General features: G+C 38.4%; 1 protein-coding gene across 3 annotated transcripts in view; it reads left to right on the top strand.

The window, feature by feature from the left end:
* VPS41 (VPS41 subunit of HOPS complex) overlaps positions 1-20390 on the top strand; it is a 189459-nt gene that overhangs the window by 101849 nt on the left and 67220 nt on the right. For all 3 annotated transcript variants that reach the window (XM_033193706.1, XM_033193707.1, XM_033193708.1), the window contains 2 exons: positions 14270-14389; positions 15526-15672. In XM_033193706.1, coding sequence (XP_033049597.1) covers positions 14270-14389; positions 15526-15672 — 267 coding nt within the window. The remainder of the gene's footprint in view (positions 1-14269; positions 14390-15525; positions 15673-20390) is intronic.

The following is a 20390-nucleotide window of genomic DNA, read 5'->3' as shown; positions in this document are numbered from 1 at the left end:
ATGCTACATTCTTTTGACATTAGTGTGTTTTGTTTTGAAATAGATTTATTTAGTTGAGGTATTTTAGGATGTGTTTTTCTAATTTCATTAAGAAATATATCTTTGATGTTAAAAAGTAAAGGCATGTAGGAGGTGACATTAAGAGAAGAGGACTATTGTGAAATGATCACTTTCATTTTGAAAGTGTTCGCAAATTTTTAGCAGGAGCTGCTCTTTTTGCAACTGAGTTATAGAGGTTTATATCTTTGACAAATGAGATAAACAACTACATTGGCTCAGTAGCTACTCAAATCCTTTCAGCTGCAATTTTAAACTAGCAGCATAAACTAGGCAGAACAATTTTGAGAAGCCCAACATTTAGCAAATGGTTATAACCTTGCAATAATCATATGTCACAGATACCAAGATCCCTCCTTTGTTGAGAACAGGTGGCAGATCACATAGAGGGGAAAAGAGAATAAAGACATATATCAGATAACTGGAGGTTACGACTTTCTGCCTTTAAGAAATAATTTAATCTTCAAAAAATTGGAGCAAAGACTAGCCAAATGAAGGTGTAATGTGGAATAAAGACATTCTTAACCCTTAATAACACTGATCTTTAGACTGACAGCCAAATAAATCCTTGGAATTATATGCCACCTTCTACAAACAATGGGTTAAAGTGGCACAGAGACTAGAAGAACTAAGTAGAAAAGTAGAGGACCACTATGAGATATTCATGAAGTCATAAGAAAATTTGAGAGAGATGTCTATTAATATTTAATAGTTGTTTAGTCTTATTACAATTTTTGATTCCTATAAAATTATTAAAGTAATTAGAACATACTTTTCAAAATAGTACTGCAGAATATAGCAATGCAGCAGAAGAAAACCTGAAACTGTAGTTTGACAGATACTTCCTTTTTAAAGTTCTCCTTCTTAGGTGTTTAGAGATAGCTCCTTATCCACCAGGGACTAGGACTAGGAGGCTATAGTTCTGTCTGGCATAAACTTTTATTTTAGGTTTTCAAGGTGTCTTCTTAGTAGTTGAATGCAATAGCTGGATTTATGGACTCCAGTGCTTGACACATGAGCATAAAAAGTTTATTCCAAATTCTGTTTTGTTTCCATCTTGAAAAAAGAAAGAAAAGAGAAAGCACAGCTCTTGAAAGTGCCATTGGAGAGAGCTTTCAAACATGTGAACCAATGAATTTTTTTTGTAAGTGTAACCTTGTTGTGTAGCAAGAATTCTAATACAGGAGCATGGCAAATGAAGTTTCTATTTTAGAAATAAATCTGCCAAGTGAATCTTGTCTGGAGTTTTTTTGTTTTTTTTTTTAATTGTCCAACTTTCCCTCTCAGCAGGTAAACTTTAGCTTCATAGGACCTTTACCTTTGAACTCTGAAATATACTTTGTAATAACTAGTTCTACTACTTTGACAAGTCGTTAAATTGTTGTGATGCAGTTTGCAGTGGAGTTCACTTTTAGAAATGAGATAGTCAGTTGTTTGGCGTTATGGTGGGATAGAATGAGGGGACCTGGCCGCAGGGACAAGATGCTTTGTAAGCTGGAAAATGTCAGTCAGCAAACAAGGAAAGGCCTAGAGTGAATGAAATGAGGAAAATTTGAAATGGCAAATTTTACCTGAAGGACAGAGATGGTAGTGTCAACCAGTTTTCTGTAAGCTTCCAGCAGTGATCTGCAAATAAAAAATTGGATTTTGAATCCTTCTTCAAAGAGGAGTCAATACGGGAAGCTTTTTATAAAACTGTAAATATTTAAAAATTATTATTAAGATTATTTTTAAATTTTATTTTTTTCCTTTGTTATCAACATTATTTTTATCTTTTTCTAGCTTAATTGAGGTATAATTGACAAATTAAAATTTCATATCTATATATAGTGTGTGTGTGTGTGTGTGTGTGTGTGTGTGTGTATTTTTAGTAGAGACTGGGTTTCACTATGTTGGCCAGTCTGGTCTCGAACTCCTGACCTCGTGACCACCTGCCTTGGCCTCCCAAAGTGCTAGGTTTACAGGCGTGAGCCACCATGCCCAACCAAATTATAGATATTTAAGTTACAATGATAATTTGATATATACGAAATGTATTTAGTATTTATTGTGAAATGATTGCCATATTCAAGCTAATTAACATCAGTTGCCTCACATAGTTACCGTTTTTTGGTGTAATGAGAATACTTACAATCCATTAGTAAATTTTAAGTATTTAATATAGCATTATTGAATGTAGTAACCATTGTGTACATTAGATCCCCAGAATTTATTCATCTTAGAACTGAAAGTCTGTGCCCTTTTGGCCAACATCTCCACATAGCTCCCAGTTCCCTGGCTACAAATCTTTTTAGGATCTGGATAATCTGGTGAGCCTTTTCTTACCACTGCCATCCCTAAACATGAAGTGTAGGGGTGCTTCCTAATGTGTTTGTTCATCTTTGGGTCAGATTGGAGCTGGGGTTTTGATGGCTAGAAGGGTTTTGACATTAGCAGTTCCTGTCTGTCTCCTGTCCAGTGTTTGGATCTCTAGGATAATATTTCCGCAAGTTGTCAGATGCTTGATTGTAGCCTTCTACCTGAAACTTCCTTCCACATTTCTTACTATTGTAGTTTTCAAGTGAATCATCTGAATATTTTTAAGAATTAAAATTAAGGCTTCCTAGTTAATTCACAATTACACCACAGGCAGCCACCAATCTAATGGTTGCATGTTGAGGCACTGTAAATACATACCTCTATGTCTTCTAGGTACTGTGTTGTAAGTTGTAGTTCCATTCCTAGAAGTTTATTTCATGCTGTCATCAATGTACCAAAATTGATTAAAAACCATTGATTAATAGGAAGTAAAACACAAATGTAACCTTCACAAGAATTTTTTTAGGTATTAAAAATGAAGCAATAAAACAGTTCTATTAAAGTATTTTTTGGTCAGTTTTCCTATGTGTGCTAAGCTATCTGAGGCTCAAATTAGAAATATAACACTTAAATAAACATCATTTTCAGTCTGAAAAACAGGTGTTCTTCATTGCTGATTGCTTTTTTGATGTCAATATGTAGGACTCCTAGAGTATTTGAATGGTATGTACAATGGTCGGGGTGGGAGAGTTGGGTCCATAGCAACTTCATTTTCCTTTATGATTCCCATTGTCTCATATTCATCAAATGCCTGTTAAAAATATACTTTTTTCTTTAATGAGTTCAGCTAACTTTTTCATATAATATTTCTGTACTGATTGTAGCTTTCCCCTGAACTCGGATGTTAAAACTACCATCTCTCTTCCTGGAGTAGTCAAACCATCTTTTCCTCCTTGCTGATAATACCTTCTTTTGCGTATGGAGAGTCCTGTGCGTATTCTTAAGTATTTTGAGGAATGACCACAAGTGTCATTGCCAGTTCAGAGATGTTCCTTTCTCTCTTTTGCTTTAAGATAAGGCTGTATAAAGCAAGGGGTCACAACTGCAGTCATTGTTAGTTGGTGTCACGGTGCAAACTAAATCAGTCATTTCACAGGAGTATTTGGTTTGAATCTGCTTCCTGAATACAACTTTGTGTCGTGCTTCATGTTAGGTGCTTTGTGTACACAGGATCTTGATTTCAGAAATGGTGGTAGGCTTCCAAAAGCATACAGGTAGGGTGGTATAGGTAGAATATAGTTAATAAGACCATTAGTCAGAAATGTGGTTTGATAGGAAATGAATGTGTTTATATGTTTACATACAACACTGTGGGGTGAATTTACAATCCTTTATTTGTCTTTAAGCCTTTTGGATCCCCCTCAGCCTGTACGGTTGTTTTCGTTTTAATTTTTTAACTCAGTTTCAGCCAATTTTCTTGATGTTTGTAACAGTGAAAATTGGTGCAAGCTAACTGTCTAACAATAGTGAATTAGCTGTGTCAGTGCCCTGTGGCCAGAGATCACCAGGAGCACCCCATATGGTTTTAGGAAGATGTTAGAAGAATTGTAGGATTTAGGCTGGTATGAGGTGATTTCGGGGAGGTTTAAGGCATTAGGGCTTTGCTCTAGATTGGATGCTGTCATGCAGTATGAGTAATTCTACAGTTGGACATTTTAATAAATATTATCTAGAAGGAGAAAAGGCTAAGCTAAAGCCAAAGTCATAACTGGTAAAGAAGCAGCAGTCTGTCATTTTAGCCAAAGTGGGAGGTGTTTGGTCATTGCCACGACTTGGAAAATGTTCATGTCTGGTTTGCGTTCAGACGTGATTATGGAGTGGTCTTGCTTCTGTCCTGGGCCTTCACGATCATGGAGTGGCCTCGGCTGATACTGGTTTTCTGTGAAATTGTTTATATTCATAAGGAGAACATCAGAGCCCTGCTGTGGGTGCCAGGCTAGCTTCTGGATGTCAGCTTTTCTCTTTCTCAGTTGGAATAAATAAAATTCTCAACATTTGATAGATTGCTTCTGTTGAGATTCTTTCCTAAAATATATGTATGGTTTGATTATCCTTTTTTGTAGAAATAAAATTATGTATGTAGATGTATTCATGGAAAGCTGTACACCAAATTATTAACAGTGTTTGTGTCTGGGCAGGATTATGAATGTTCTTTCTGACCTTCATTGACTTTTATTTACTTTTTTGTAGTAAGCATGCATTATTTTTATAATAACAAAAAGCAAAGGAATGTATAGGGTAATCTCAATTATTTTAGATCTTATTTTTAACTTATGATTGTACATCATACTGAAATTCCCTACATTATTGACGTCTATTCTTAGCTCAGTGTTATTGAATAGTTGCATACTGTTGTATCTTATGGATCTATTTGATTTTCTTAACGGTTCTGTCTTTGGACCTTTAGGTTATACCCAATGTTTGGCTGTCATAAATCATGATGTGGTGAAGCTTGGAATCTTTGGGCTTTCATCTGTTCCTCTGAATGTTTTCCTATCATTGATTCTTAGGATTAGAATTACTGAATCAAAGGTTATGATTATTTTTTAGGCATTTAATATGTGTTGCCAGGTAAAATTGTATTCCAGAAAGCTTACACAAGTTTACATCAGCTATGTGTGAGTACCTATTTTACCACATGCTCTTTGCCAATCTGATATATAAAGATACTCCATTTTTCTATTTTGTAATATATTTGAATTGTTAGTGATTTTGAACATTTTTATTAGCAACTTCTGTATCTTCCTTTGTGATTTGTCTGACTGTATTCTTTGCTTAGGGCAGCTTTTAATATTACCATAGAAGCCAGAACAATGAAGGCTGTCCAATTGATATTTACTGTCAGTTTGAGCACAAATTATTGCTGCTTACTGAATAGCCTGTAGCCTTTTCTCCAATTTTGGCCAAATCTGGAATAATTATTCTTGTTCCCAGGGAGGCATTATATAGGAGTCTAAATGAGACTTTAGACCCTGAAGTGTGTAGAGAGGATGAACATATATTACCCCGTAGATGTGAGTCTGCCCCAAAACCGTCAGTTCTGCCACTTCTGTGAAAGCTATCAGCGCTGACCAGTGTGTCCAGTTAATGCCAGTTTTTCATAGAGATAGTAAGAAAGTGGATTATAATGCTCAAAATTGGGTTCATTTGACTCCATTTCTTCTGCAGATAGTGTCTTGATATATTTTTTTTTTTTTCAACTTTTGGGCTTACTTTGTTTTTGTTTTGTTTTTTTTAAGTTTAGGTTTTGTTTTGTTTTTTTTTTTTTTGAGACAGAGTCTCACTCTGTTGCCAAGCTGGAGTGCAGTGGTGCGATCTCGGCTCACTGCAACCTTTGCCTCCCAGGTTCAAATGATTCTTCTGCCTCAGCCTCCCGAGTAGCTGGGGCTACGGGTGCACACCACCATGCCGAGCTAATTTTTGTATTTTTAATAGAGATGGAGCTTCACCATGTTGGCCAGGATGGTCTCCATCGCTTGACCTTGTGATCCGCCTGCCTCGGCCTCCTAAAGTCCTAAAGCCACTGCGCCTGTCCGGTTTTACTTTGAAGTGTGTGAAGGGCTTGTTCAAATACATAAACTCATGTTTTCAGGTAACTGTCTACATTATTCAAGAGTTAGCAATTTTGCATTTCTTTTTGATATACTCACTGTGCAAGGATTTTCACCAGTCATCAATGATTGAGATTATAGATAGTTAAAGTTAGAGATATTTGTTCATTGCACAGAACATTAATTCGAGTTTAATCGCCCAGTGGATGACTTTTGTGTTATCTCTACCCTGATGATGAGGGTGTTTGACCTTGAGCCCAGCCCCGGGAAATGTATCCTCAGATAACTGCAAACTGAAAAACAGACTCAAGGTGTTTGGTATGAACAGCCAGCTCTATTAAATTTGTGGAATCCATATGGAAGATTTTTTTTTTAAGTGGTAAAATTACTTAGAAAGTGTCCTAGTCGTTTCTGAAATCACACTTGTAATTATATGCTTGCATTTGCAGAAGCTGCAGATTAGTAGTTTAAATAGGGGCCTACCTCACATGCTGGCTTGATTGCCAAACCCACATAGGTGTGTAGGTAGATACCGCATAGGTGGGTAGGTAGATCTAGCTGTCATCTCTAGTTTTTTAATGCAAAGAAAGCTGCTCCGAAATGGCACCTCCGGTGTTTGACTTATTTTGTTCTCATGGAGCCTTTAGCTTAGATTTCTTGGTTGCTGAATTGATTGTTACCTTGTGTTGATACGGTATTTTTTAAATTTCAAAGCATTGGTCTGTCTATATAGGTTTCACAGAATTAACTGCAAGGGCCTGTCCAAAGCCTGTGTTGCTAATGCAGGAACAGAAAACCAAATACCACTTACATAGAGGGGAACAGCACACACTGGGGCCTATTGGAGGATGGAGGATGGGAGGAGGGAGAGGATCAGGAAAAATAACTAATGGATACTAGGCTTAATACCTGGGTGACAGAATAATCTGTACAACAAACCCCTGTGACACTAGTTTACCTATGTAACAAACCTCCACATAAACCCCTGAAATTAAAAAACAAGTTTAAAAAAAAAGTGTTGCATGGGAATGGTGTTTACTAAAATATTGTTTGTAAGCAAGCGCCATTTGAGTTGGCTCTAGGAACCCTTGTGCACACAAGTTTTCTATGGTATCAGCATTTTGTCTGTATTGAACTTGTTTTAAACATGTTAAATTCAGATAAAGGGGATTGAAGCATTATAACTTGGTCAGAAAATAACGACTGAAGTTAAGGCAATAATATATTTTGGAAGTTCTCTTTTTCTTCCCACATGTTTATATTGTATCTTGATGGACATAGTAGAGCTATTGGTGGTGTTTAGAAAAGCTGCATGTTTGAGACTTTGGCACTAAGCCTAAGCACGAAGCAAGACAAAGACACTTACCTACTCCACAGGGGTTCCTGGTCATTCCTGCCTCCTTCGGGATTCAAGACCCCATCTGCTGTCAGTAGCCAGCCACCATCCTAGGTCTTCTCCACACTCACTCATTTTTCTCACTTGCCTTCTTGACTTTTAAAATTTTGCTCATGATCTTTTCTAATCTTGAATATTTAAATCCTTTTGTAACAAGACTTTCGCATTGTTATGCCTTTATTTTTATGGAGACCGTTTTATTTGTTGGGTTTTACTTTTATCTATTTCTCTATTTTATTACCTGGATCTTCCATACCTTCCTGACCTAGCGCAGGTTCTCGTCTGCGAAATATTTGTTTTCTTTAAGCCCCTTGGTTCTCCCTGTAGGAACACACGTGGTGTCTAAGCCTTGACCCTGGACCGAAGCCCCTGCTGAATCTTGCCCACTTTCTTGTCTGCGTCAAAGCTAGCAGTGTGGTCAGTATTTAGGGAACCTGAAGGAGCCAAGTGATTTATCAACTTGAAAGATTACAAGATGATTAAAACAGGGCCAGTCATGCTCTTTTCAGCTCCATCAGGGAAGAGTGAGTGACAAGTAATGATGGGCGTTAGGTGACCAGAACTGGGGACTTCATTACAGCCCGATAGGAATCTTGCCACCCATGGGGGAGATTCTGGGCTCCGTGTCCTTATAGCGCTCTGTAGAGTAGGGAAACACTAGATAGATTTATCAGCACAAAACAGAGGAGAATAAAGTATATTGCGGAGGATGTGAGGGCTCATATTGAAATATAAGTACTGAGAGTGCTGACTACCAGAATGTGGATTTATGGGAAATAAAGCCCTAAAATACTTTCTCCAACAAAAAAATAGACCTCTTGGAAACAGCTTTTCCTCTCTATATACCTAGCTCCCATTGAGCTTAAATTGCTCTTAGTATTGTGATAATGACAGTTCAACATTACAGGGTATGGAAGATGAACCAAATAAATTAACCAGCTGCTTTTAAGGGTAGTTTGTTTCAATGGCTTACCCCATAAAATGCTTTGTAGAACATTCGTGCTCAGTAGGTCTCTGGGCAGTTTTATGACTGGAAGGAAAAAAATGAGTATTATTAAATGTCAGTGAAGTACAGGCAGATAGTTTTGTGGTAGTTAGTATAGAATGTTCGTAAGAAAAGGAGTTCATCTTTTCTTAAATCATCAAAGCAAAGCTTCCCTTGGCATTCCTATCAGGAAATATGTTTCTGCTTGAAATTCACGGAGATTAGAATAAAAAAGCCAATGGAGAGTGGATCATTTGGCCGTTGTCCACTTATGAAACTCTATGTCAAATCAAAGCGAATCCCGTATGAGAGTTTCAGAGGTATAGAAATGACTCCATAATTATTAGCGATCATTTAAGGTTTTATACTATGTAGGATAGGAAAAGTGGACTTATGAGTAAAGAATAAAGTAGAGTGGAGAGGAAAGGCAGAAATAAGTGTTTAACGGGGCCAGGCTGGTAACATCGAGGAGAGAAGCAGGCCAGGTGCCAGAGAGCCTGGAGAAGTAGGCGCTGTGGCAATCCAGAGAGCTTTCTGCAGGCTTGCAGACACATTTCAGAAATTACCGTTCAGGCCAAATGTGTGGTCAGTTCGTGTCTCTGAAATAAAGAAGCTGCAATTACTTGAACCTAAGAGAGGAAGGCTAACCTTAAAAGCAGCTTTCAAATTTTGGACAAGCTGTGCACAAATTCTATCTGCCGGCCTTGAGCGAAGGGAAATAGAGTGACATCACGTGCCTGGATATGGGATCCACAGAAGTGAGCTCTTTCTAAAAGCAAGGCTCTGTTGATTGTATGAATTAGTCATTGGTTTCTTTAAATTTTTGAGATTGGAGTCGATTCCAATATGTTCAAAATACTTTAGGAATATTACTAACTGTAAAGATAGGCTGAGTAACAAAGGTTTTGGGAAATTGCGTAACTCCTCCTGTAGCAAATGTATTGTGTATATGGTCAGAGAAGGAAAGAATTAAGACTAGTAGACTAGGATAGTCTACTTAATATTTAATATTTATTATGACTGTGTGTCTAGCAAAGTATAAGATATGATCCTTTTCCCCAGCGCACTGGTTGGGGAAATGCAAGGTAAACACGCCAGTCTCAGTGAACAAGATTTAATAGAGTTGTGCAGTGAGAAAACCAGTGTGACCATAAAACATATACAGAACCAATAAATTGGGGGGAAATTATTTGACTTACAAAAGAATTCTCCTAAATGATCACTTTCCTTAGTATGTTTATGATGACCTGCTTTATTTACAGATATTTTCTTATTTTTTATCCACAAAATATAAAGTGATAGGGACTTAGGCTATTTGAAAAACATAAGAAAATAACATAAATCCTGTCAAAACTTGTAATGTTAACTAGTTAAAATTTGTTTCATTTACAGAGGTTAATTTTTTATTCCCCTCCATTTTTGAGCACACATCAGCTGCATAGAATGGCATGTGCCTGTCTGCATTGTAGAAATAATCACTGGGAGAAGCTTCTTTGCTCTTTTGATTGCATGTCAGAGCAGGGTCCACAAGATTTTTGGGAATCAATCCTGAGATGGCCTGGATTCAGAATTCTTCTGTCCTTCCTTTGCCTCCTCCCCTCTGCTGGAAGTTTTTCGTTTCTTGTTTTGGGAGGTAGAGTAGGAGACAAAAGGAGGCCAGAGTTCAGCCACCTTTGCTTCTTCCCATAGCTCGGAGCACACAGAGTGTAATAGAAAGGGTCCATTGGAGTGAGCTTACATTTTGGTGGGAACTGCAATAAGATGTAATTAACAGTTTTCTGAAGAAGTTAATGTTTTATTTGAAAAGTATATACAGTTTATGTAAATTCATTCTAATACATGTTCAGTATGCCTCAAACATTACTTCTTTAAGTTCCAGTGAATTTTTTTTTTTTTTTGAGACAGAGTTTTGCTCTTGTTTGCTAGGCTGGAGTGCAGTGGTGCAATCTTGGCTCGCTGCAACCTCCTCCTCCCAGGTTCAAGCCATTCTCCTGCCTCAACCCCCCGAATAGCTGGCATTACAGGTGCCGGCCACCATGCCTGGCTAATTTTTTTGTATTTTTAGTAGAGACGGGGTTTCACCATGTTGGTCAGGCTGGTCTCAAACTCCCGACCTCAGGTGATCCACCTACCTCGGCCTACCAAAGTACTGGGATTACAGGCATGAGCCACTGCACCCAATCTCCAGTGAAATTTTGATATTGCTTTGTTGTTTCATTTTAACTATTCCCCTAAGTTTTCCTGATTCTAAAAATAAGAGAATGGATTTTCATTCCCATTAATGTATTAACATTATAAAAATATTCATATATCTAGTGCAGAATAATTATAACATAGAAATATAAAATTTCAGCACTCATTTATAGAATTAGGATTACTTCATTATTTATCTTTTAGATTTTATAATATATGTGGATACACATTCACATTTTAAGGACATTGTATTGAATACTGCAATTGTAATCTGCTTTTTTATTTAATATTCCCTCGTAGGTTTTTGTGTGAATGAAGATACATGCATAAAATAATTTAATAATGGATACATACTCATCGTGTGTGCTCCACTGTATTATGCTCTGGCATTCCTCAGTTGTTAGTCCATTTCTGGCTGTTATAAATAGCTTTACATGCATCTTTACTAAGTCGTCTGATCATTTCTTAGCATAAGTTTCTAGATAGCAACCTCCTGGTGTCATGTTTTTTTTTTAAAGCTTTGAGTCCATGATGCCAAATGATCCTCCAGAAAGCTGGTGTCCAAGATCACAGCTCAGTAGTTTGAAGATGCCTCTTTCTCGGTACACACTCCACTGTACCCCCCACCCCACATATCCATTCCTGACCATATCATTTTGATTCATCTTTATCAGTTCATTCTTTTTCCTTCATCTATCAGTTCTAGAAACATTGCTGTACTGTTTTGAGTGTTGATTTTATAAAATATTTTTACTATCTGGACAAATCCATTCCTCCCCCTAAATTACTTGATAAAAAAAAATTTTTATTTTTTTAAATGACTTTTTAGCATTTTTGGAATTTCTAGAAATAATCCCTTTGGGATTTTCTTTGGACTTGCATTAAAATTATAGGTTAATTTAAGGAGACTTAAACTCTTCAGTGAGAATTGGAGTCTTTCTATCCATGAATATAATGTGCCTTTCTGTTTATTGAGTTCTCCTTTCGTGTCCCTCAATGAAATGTTTTTGTTTTGTTGTGTAGCGACTTGTCGTGTTCATTATTAACTTTTAAATCTAGATTTTCTGTTTTCTACAACTTTCTATCCCATAAAGTTTAGGTTTATAGTATTTGTTTTCTCATTTTTCAAAGTACTCTGGTTACCATATGAATTCATCTTTTACTCAAAGATTGAGAAAATTTTTTGTATCATTTTTGTTTTGTTTTGTTCTTTCTCTTGTTCTTTGTTATTAGTTTCTTAATTTTGCTGTTACATGAGAATTATGATGATAAGAATTAGATCTTACTTTTAAGTTATTTCGTTTTTTTCAATGTCTTCTTATTCATATGGAGTCACAAGTTGGGGATTACTCCCTGGGTAATTTGTGTTCTTTTCAAATGCAAGATTTTTCCATAGGTGCCTGCCTCTTGTCAGAGTGCCTGCTTTCCCTCCCACCTGGGACAGCTACAGTGCTGGCTGCATGCTTGGGGACCCAACCCTTTGTATTTCAAAGTGAGACTGACCACTCCCCTTTGTTCCTGCCCCATTACACTGAGTGTGGGAGGTGTTGTAGCATTCTAGGACCTGCCTGACCAACTACTTCCCAGGCAGGCTTTTTCTGGGGGAATGAGTTAAATCATGACCTTCACTGGGGTCTTACTATTAGCATATTTTACAGAATTTTTAGCTTAAAATTTGGAGCGTATTTAACTTTTTCAACACAGGTGCAGAGTTTCTCCTCTTAGTGCTGCATTGGTCATTTCTAGGTGGGAACTGGTGAGGGAAAGGAATTTGATGCTGTGTCCCGCCATGCTGTTCTCCCAGCCATCCAGCCAACCCTTCATTGCAGCAGGTGGTTATTGAGCACTCCCTCTTCTTTGCCCATTTCGTACGATCACCTCCATCAGATCCAGGCCACAGATAGAAGATAGACATTTTGATCTTATCAATTCATCATGTTTAATTGTTGTGGCCGGGCATGGTTGCTCACACCTGTAATCCCAGCACTTTGGGAGGCCAAGACCGGTGGATCACCTGAGGTCAGGAGTTCAAGACCAGCCTGGCCAACATGGTGAAACCCCGTCTCTACTAAAAGTACAAAAATTAGCCAGCCATGGTGGTGCACACCTGTAATCCCACCTACTCAGGAGGCTGAAGTAGGAGAATCACTAGAACCCGGGAGGTGGAGGTTGCAGTGAGCCGAGATGGTGCCACCACGCTCCAGCCTGGGTAACAGAGCGAGACTCCATCTCAAAAATAAATAAATAAATAAAAAGAATTATTTGTAGCTGCCTATGTTCAGTGGGGCATAATCTTCTCTGTAGCAGGAACTGTATGCTCAGCCTTTCTCCCGCTTTCCTACATTTTGAACCTGCCCTTTCAAAGTACTGAACACATTCATCATCCCTCTGCATTTGGGCTGACACAGTAGCTTCCCTAGTTCTGTTCTCTGCAAATGGCAGAAAGAGGCTGAATCACAGTCAGGGGACACTCCCGAAGGCCTCTAACTGGGGGGTAAGGAGGCATGGTAGTAGTGACTTCTGAATTGGAACCTGGGATAGGAGAGGACAGGGTGGATTAGAGGGTCTCTGAGAATATATAGGATATATCTTAATGGGAAGACGGGGCTAAGTATGGTCAGAAGAATCCCTGCCTCCAGTCTCCCTGTGGAAGTTGTGAAGTCACACAACTTCAAATTGTTATAGCATTTTAAAGTAACTGTACTTTGCTTACTTGTGATGATGGACATCATATTTAATTTTAGGGATTTTATTTTGTACTTCCTCTGCCTGTGTTAGTCTAACTAGTGAGAAAGATATACAGGAAATACAAATAAAATGTGAATTACCCTCTTTCCCCTGTTACCTGTTTCCCCTGTCTCTTTTGGGGTGGGTAGAGGACATAAAATATACTAAGATAGACTGAAATTACTTGTAGTGGTAGGCATTTTAATAATTCTGTTATGGAATCTGTTGTCAGCATTTGCTTTTAAAAGGTAAACGTGTTTCAGGATTGCATGCCTTAAGTTATATACTGTATAAATGTCTTTTCTTAAAGGATTTAAATGGAATATATCAAGAAAAATATTTTATAGTGTTCTTAATAATGTATGACTTCCTAGAATACATCTTTATTAATCTTAGAGGTTTTTGACCAGTTATATTTTATATTAAAATTTATCCAGCAGGTTTTTTGAATGATGGAATCTTCCCTTTAAAATAAAGACCCTAGATACTATGAAATTTCTAAAGAAGCTGAATTCCAATTTTTCTTGTTTTGTGATATGAATTACTGTTCAAAAGTCATTGTTCAGTTATTTGAGTTAAATGAAAAACATAGCTGTGACTAATATCTTATTTTCAGTGAAAAACTTAAGAGGTTTTGATTTCCCGATTTACAAAATAAAATATTAGTTCCCGGACAATCATTTGAAGAACTTTTGCGATACAGATCTTTTGATTAACTAATGTGCGTTATTGTCCATGAATCTTGGTGTTTTGGTGCCACCCTGTGGCCTGGCCTTGTAGTAACTTCAGCACTCATCCATTTTGAGCAACGTCCTGGGGAGAATATGATGTGCTAGGAATTCTTTCCAGGGCACAAATAATATACTACTATAAGTTACATTAAAGATGTCGAGAGTGACTTGTTTGTTATTTGGTCACAAGGATAGGTAAAACTAATCGGTAAAGAACCTGATACATGATTTTCAGTTTCTAAGATTCTTTGTTTATGCTCTTTGTCCCTAGCTGCTGCTGTTTGAACGGTCATGGATGAACAGATGGAAGTCCGTTGTTCTGCATGAAGGGGAAGGGAACATAAGGAGTGTGAAGTGGAGAGGCCATCTGATTGCCTGGGCCAATAATATGGTAAAAAAATACGCCTCTGTCTTCCTAATGCTTGTTGAGTGGCAGAAGAATGGCCAAGTTGATAGGGCTGTAATGAAGGGAAAAGATGCCACTTGCTGTGGTGGTGATTTCTAAAAGGTGAAAGGACGATTGGTATCGTACCTAGGAGGTTAAAGAAATTAGATTGCTCTTGGCTTTCATAATATAGTAATTCCCAACATATTCTGGACTCTATTTTAGAGTAAGAAACCTGAGGCATGGAGAGTAGCCAAGAAAATGAAAAGCTATCTTAATAATTGAAGGACTGCATTGGGAATGGGTCTTGAAAATATCATTTGCCTGTTGGCCAAAGGCAAGTAAGAGTTGATATGAAACAAGTGCAGAATATTGCTGATTTCTCTTTTACTCCCAGTATAATCATAGGCAGAAGTATAGACCTGCCTGTAAGAAAGTGAATTGTGAATTTCAGTGCTGCATTTTAACTTAAAGTTTACTTGCTGTGAATTGGGGCTAGTAGGAAGTTTTAAAAAATGGTGTTTTTGACATCTGGCATATCTTTTGGAACATCAAGGTATAATTTAGTAAATCAGTTCTATTCAGTTTTAGATGGTAGAAATCTGGCTAGACTCTACCTTTTTATTGTGGACTTTCCTTACTTCTCCTGGGTCACAGTGAAGGTAAAACAAACCTGTGGTCTCTTGGTTCCTTTTTAGTTTTAGTTGCTTGCCTGATGTTTTCATGTGAGAATTTTAAAATGTCAGATGTAGTTTTCTTTATACAGGTGGCTTTTCAGACTCAAAGTTGTTCTAAAAAACAAACTTCATTTTTGTGGTGGAACGATCAAATTAGAAATGTTCCTTGTCTGTCATTTTGGAAATGCAGCTATTGATGTCTGTACCTTTCATGTTTCTGTTGGATTTGAGTCACCCATATCATCTAAGAAAATCTCCTTTGTCCAGAAAGAAGGGTGGAGGTTTCCTTTTGGTTTAAGTTCCCATGGGGTTTGTGTGGAGCAGGAGCATTTTCCTTGCACGCTCAGTAAACACTGCTAATACTTCTCCCTGCTGGTTATTGCTAGTAGGTAGCAGGGGCTGTTAATAAGTTTTCTATTACTTTCCTCCTGAGTAGAGGATGCTTACTGCTGTTTTATTTTCCAGGGTGTAAAGATTTTTGACATCATCTCAAAGCAAAGAATCACCAATGTGCCCCGGGATGATATAAGTCTTCGCCCAGACATGTATCCCTGCAGCCTCTGCTGGAAGGACAATGTGACACTGATTATTGGCTGGGGGACTTCTGTCAAGGTGGTTTTGCTTGTCTTTATAATAAGTCCGTGTTGTTACAGATCCACTGAGGGTGGTCCAAAGGACTGTGAGTCTTGAATGGCTTCTAGGACCCAAATCTTTTCACCTGGATGTTATTGTGATGTGATTACCATTTAATGCTAAAATTACTTCCTGTGCATACGTTTTAAGATACATTCTTTCTTTTCCATGGCATGTAAAACTATTTGTGAACTTTTTCATGTTCAGCATGGTGCTGTCTTTTTCAATCTTCTTTTAATTTATCACATCCCAGCTGGCCTTAGCTATTTACAGAACATGGGGTCGTTTTGTTGTTTAGTCAGGTTTTCTTCTCTTTATTATTCTTTCCATTTTCCCTTAGCTTTGACCCTTCACTTCTTCATTAGAGTTATTGATAGTGGAAAGAGAAGGTTAAAATTAAATCATCCTGCTGCTTGGTGATAATTTGATGGAGTAGAGGCCCAGACTTATCATCAATAATAAGATTTGGGAATATTTTCTGAAGTTTAATTATATGACCCTTATGTGCCTGGGTAAATGAAATTTAGCTGCTCTGCAAAAGGGGGCCCAAAGCTCATTCACATTTATTTTATGCCTACTAGTGCTTCTATTATATTAAATACTTCAGTGGCGAAAGTTATTTCTCTTTAAAAAAAATAGCTAAATTCAAACAAAATAAACTAAAAATTAGCGTAAGTATAAAAATGGCATGAGAGAGTATCCCAGCAATAGTCTCATGGAAGAGCTCAGGCTTTGAGGCCAGACAGACCTGGGATCAAGTCCAGCTTCTCTATTTTCCTTTGTGATCCTCTGTGAGCCTTACTGTCCTCATCCACAAAATGGTCGTGCTAATTGTTCTCACATCACAAGTTTTGGGGAGAAAGAAGTGAGCTAATGCATGTAAAGAGTTTTGCATAGAATCTGATGTATTGTAATTGCTTAATAAATGTTAGCTGTCACTATTATATAAAGTTCTAGAAATGTCATGAAGGGGACATGGCTGTTTAAAATTTACTCTTCTCTGGAAAGGGAAAGTGGAAAAATTATTAATGGAATGACTGTTATTAGCAAGACAAACATTGTTACACTTCCGGCCTTCCCAGCCCTTATTTTATTATCATTCAGGTTCTCTTTTCTTCATGTGTTAAATGAACACAACCTGATTTATATTTAGGGTAACAGGAAGGAAGCTGTGCCTATAGCGTAGGATGGAAAAAGTGATTCCCTGTGGGCTCCCTGTCCCGTGTGTGTGGTTACTCATCCAATAAATTTATATTCTTAGTATTTTAAAAATCCCTTAAATGGACCAGGTAGCTTGTTAAAGTTCTGATTTTCTTTTCTTATGGTGAAAGACAAGGAAAATTAGCCTATAGGAATATGTAACAAGTTCACTCATTACTACCAGAAATTCTTTTTCTGATGTGCTGAATGATGGCCCCAAGGATAGCAGGCCCTAATTCCTAGAACCTGTAAATGTTTCTTTATATGACAAAAAGGCAAATATTTCTTTATAGGCAAAAAGGTAAATATTACTTTATTTAGCAAAAGATATGATTAAGTTAAGGATCTTGAGATGGGGGATTAACCTACATTATCTAGGTGGGCCCTAAATGCAATCACGTTTATCTTTATGAGAGGAAGGCAGAGGGAGATGCTAACATGGAAGAGAGGAGGAGAAGGCAGTACCACTGTGGAGGCAGAAATTGGAGTGAGGTGGCCAGTGAATGGTGGCAGCCACCAGAAAGCTGGAGGAGACAGCAGATTGTCCCCTAGAGCCTCCAGAGGAAGTACAGCCCTGCCAACACCTTGATTTTAGCCCAGTGAACCTGATTTCAGACTTCTAGCCTGCAGAACTGTAAGAGAATACTTCTCTGTTGTTTTAAACCACCAAGTGTGGCAGTCTGTTATAGCAGCCATGGGAAACAAATACCCTTTCTCTATGCCTACGTTAAGATCCAGCTTCTGTACAATTTTTATGTCAAATATTTCATTTTATTGGAGGTTCCTTTTCTTCCAACTCAGTTCTATATGTTGAGCACTTCTCAGTGTAGACTCTTAGTGAGTTCTGTTGAAAGAAGAGGAGATAAGGACATGGTCTTTCTTCAGAGAGACAGCAATCTTGTTGAGGAGAAGCAACCAGAAACAGTATAATAAAGTGTGCAATCGGAGCTTACCATTTACTTCATTCATTCATTTATCCAACAAACATTTACCAGGTGCCTGCAGCACGCCAGGCAGTGTTCTAGTGTTGCAGAACACGAATAGGCAAATGAGTAAGTTCCTTCCCTTGGGAAATTTATGATCTAGTGAGGAAGGTAGACAAAAACAAGTAAGTATAGCATATTGAAGGTGACAAATAAAAAGGAGGACATTTTAACAGGATAATAGGAAAAGGGATTGGGGTAGGTACCATTTACTATAGGGTGGTCCAGGGATGGCCTGTCCAATAACTAGTATGTCGTTTGGTCAGAGATCTGGAGAGAAAAGTTATGCAGCTCTGTGGGGGCCTGGGGTAGGAGGTGTTAGCAGGAGGATCAGGAGTGCAAAAATTCTTGAAGCAGGAATGTGATTGGTGTGCTTTTGAGGAATAGCAAGGAAGCTATTTGTGTCAGAGTGAGTGGAGCAGGTGTGGAGGAGAGGGATGTAAGTGAGGGTGGGGGAGGATAGGGTGGAGGAGCAAATGATGTTGGAGCCTAGGGGCCCTTGAGAGGTCTTTGGCTTTTAATTTGAGTGAGATAGGAAGACAGCACAAGGCTTTGAGCTGTTGTGGAGTCAGCTAAGTGATCTAACTTGTGTTTTAGAAGGATCTCTGGTTGCTGTGTGGAGCTAAATAGCAAAGGGGCAGCCAAGAGGGGAGACCAGTTAGGCTACTGCAGTCATCTCCGTAAAAATAATGTTGTCTCGGGTCAGTGTAATGCAGCTGGTAAGAAATGACCAGATCCTGGATATATTTTGATGGTAGACTCTGCAGTATTTGTTGACAGTTGCATGTGGAGTGTGAGATCACAGTCACCTAACATACTGGAAGGTGAAGCTACCTTTTGCTGAAATGGGAAAGACTATTGATAAAGCATGTTTAGAGTGAAAAAGGCAAGATTTGGTTTTAGGTGTGTCTACTTGAGAGATGCCTATTATCCACCCATGTGGAGAAATGGAGGAGACAGTTGGAGGAAGCAGATTAGAGTTCATGGGCAAGAACCCACCTGTCAATGGTAAAGGGCTCTTATAATCATTGATTTGTGCTTATGCAGGACAAGAGCTTAGGGCAGCACTTACCTATTCACCCACCTTTACTTGGCACTTTCTACCTATGAGACAGGTGCTGGGTGAGCCCAGACTGCAGAGCTGAGGAGTACAGTAGAGCCATGCCCAGCTACCAGTAGTGCAATGCGTCCTTGTTCTCAAGTTGTGGCATGGCCAACGAGATACCAGTGAGGCCTTGGTGTGAATTCCAACTCTGACCAGGCAGTCTGGCATCACTCACAGAGCTTCAGTGTCCTTATCTCGAGATTAGACATAATAACGTTGTCTTTCAGGGGTGTCTGAGTATTGGAAGACTGTCAGCCCTCCAGTTCTGTCAGTGTCCCTCAAATCTCTGCATTTCATCTTCTTGTCAAGTCTTTTTGGTGCTGGTTTTGCCCCAACTAAACCTGTGCTAAACAGTGTAGTTAGAATAATCTAAGTGCAGGTCAGATGAGGTCAGTCCCCTCCTTGCCCATAGGATGATTGATCATAAGCATGACTTCCAAGGTTCTGCGTGATCTGCCTCTCCATTCCTCTCCAGCCTCAGCTCTGTCCCCTTCTTCCCCCATGCCCTCCATTTCTGTCTGATTGAACTTCCAGTTGAAGGCCCTACACTGTCACATCACCCTGTTCTCCTGTGCTGTCTCTCCTGCTTCAACTTACATGTCACTTCTTCCAGGAAGTCTTCCTGCCCTAGCAGGAGATGCCCCTGCTCTGTACTTCCCCATCACACTTCAGTAAAGTGCCTTATTTTTGTGTCTCCCCCGCTGCACCATAATCTTAAGAAAATAATGATATCTATTTCACAAAGGGCTTAACTCAGGAGCAGTGCCAGTAAGTGCCCAAAAAGTATTCACTAATATTGCTGTTACATTTGCTTTTTTATTATACTTCAAACCACTTGAAAGACTGTTCCTCATGTACTTACATCAGCACATTAAAACAGTTGTCCATCTGGCGTTGTGGAATGTGCCATTAGATGATTTAACAGTTCCCTAGTAAGTGTGGAAAGAAGAGTGGATCACTTATAAACTCAAAAGTCTACCAGAAGGGAAGAAAATTGGAGAGCGGACAGGAAATTATATGAAACGGACAAGAGACAAATGGCAGAAAGCAATCAAGGAAGAAGACAGCCGGTTACTTCTATGTGGAGGCTTCTACCTCTGTAGCCATGGGTTCAAGCCCTGCATTAGGGAAAGTGAGCACTCTGCATTCACTGAGTTGCTGCAGTGTTGCTGGGCAGCAACTCATTATACTACGTATATTAAAAAACAAAACCTTACAAAAGTGTATATACCCATTGGTATCAATTCCACTTCTAGGAATTTATCCTAAGGAAACAAAAGTCCTAAAGTTTTATATATAAGTATGTTGATTGCACTATTGCTTACAGTAGATATAAAAACAAAAAAACTATGCCCCCAAAGGGGTTTGATTAAGTGTAGTACATTCATGTAATAAAATGTAGTCATCCC

The sequence above is a fragment of the Trachypithecus francoisi genome, unplaced genomic scaffold, assembly GCF_009764315.1.
Source record: "Trachypithecus francoisi isolate TF-2019V2 unplaced genomic scaffold, Tfra_2.0 Lachesis_group4, whole genome shotgun sequence".
NCBI classification, from domain to species: domain Eukaryota; kingdom Metazoa; phylum Chordata; class Mammalia; order Primates; family Cercopithecidae; genus Trachypithecus; species Trachypithecus francoisi.
This window is presented reverse-complemented; position numbering and strand designations above follow the sequence as displayed.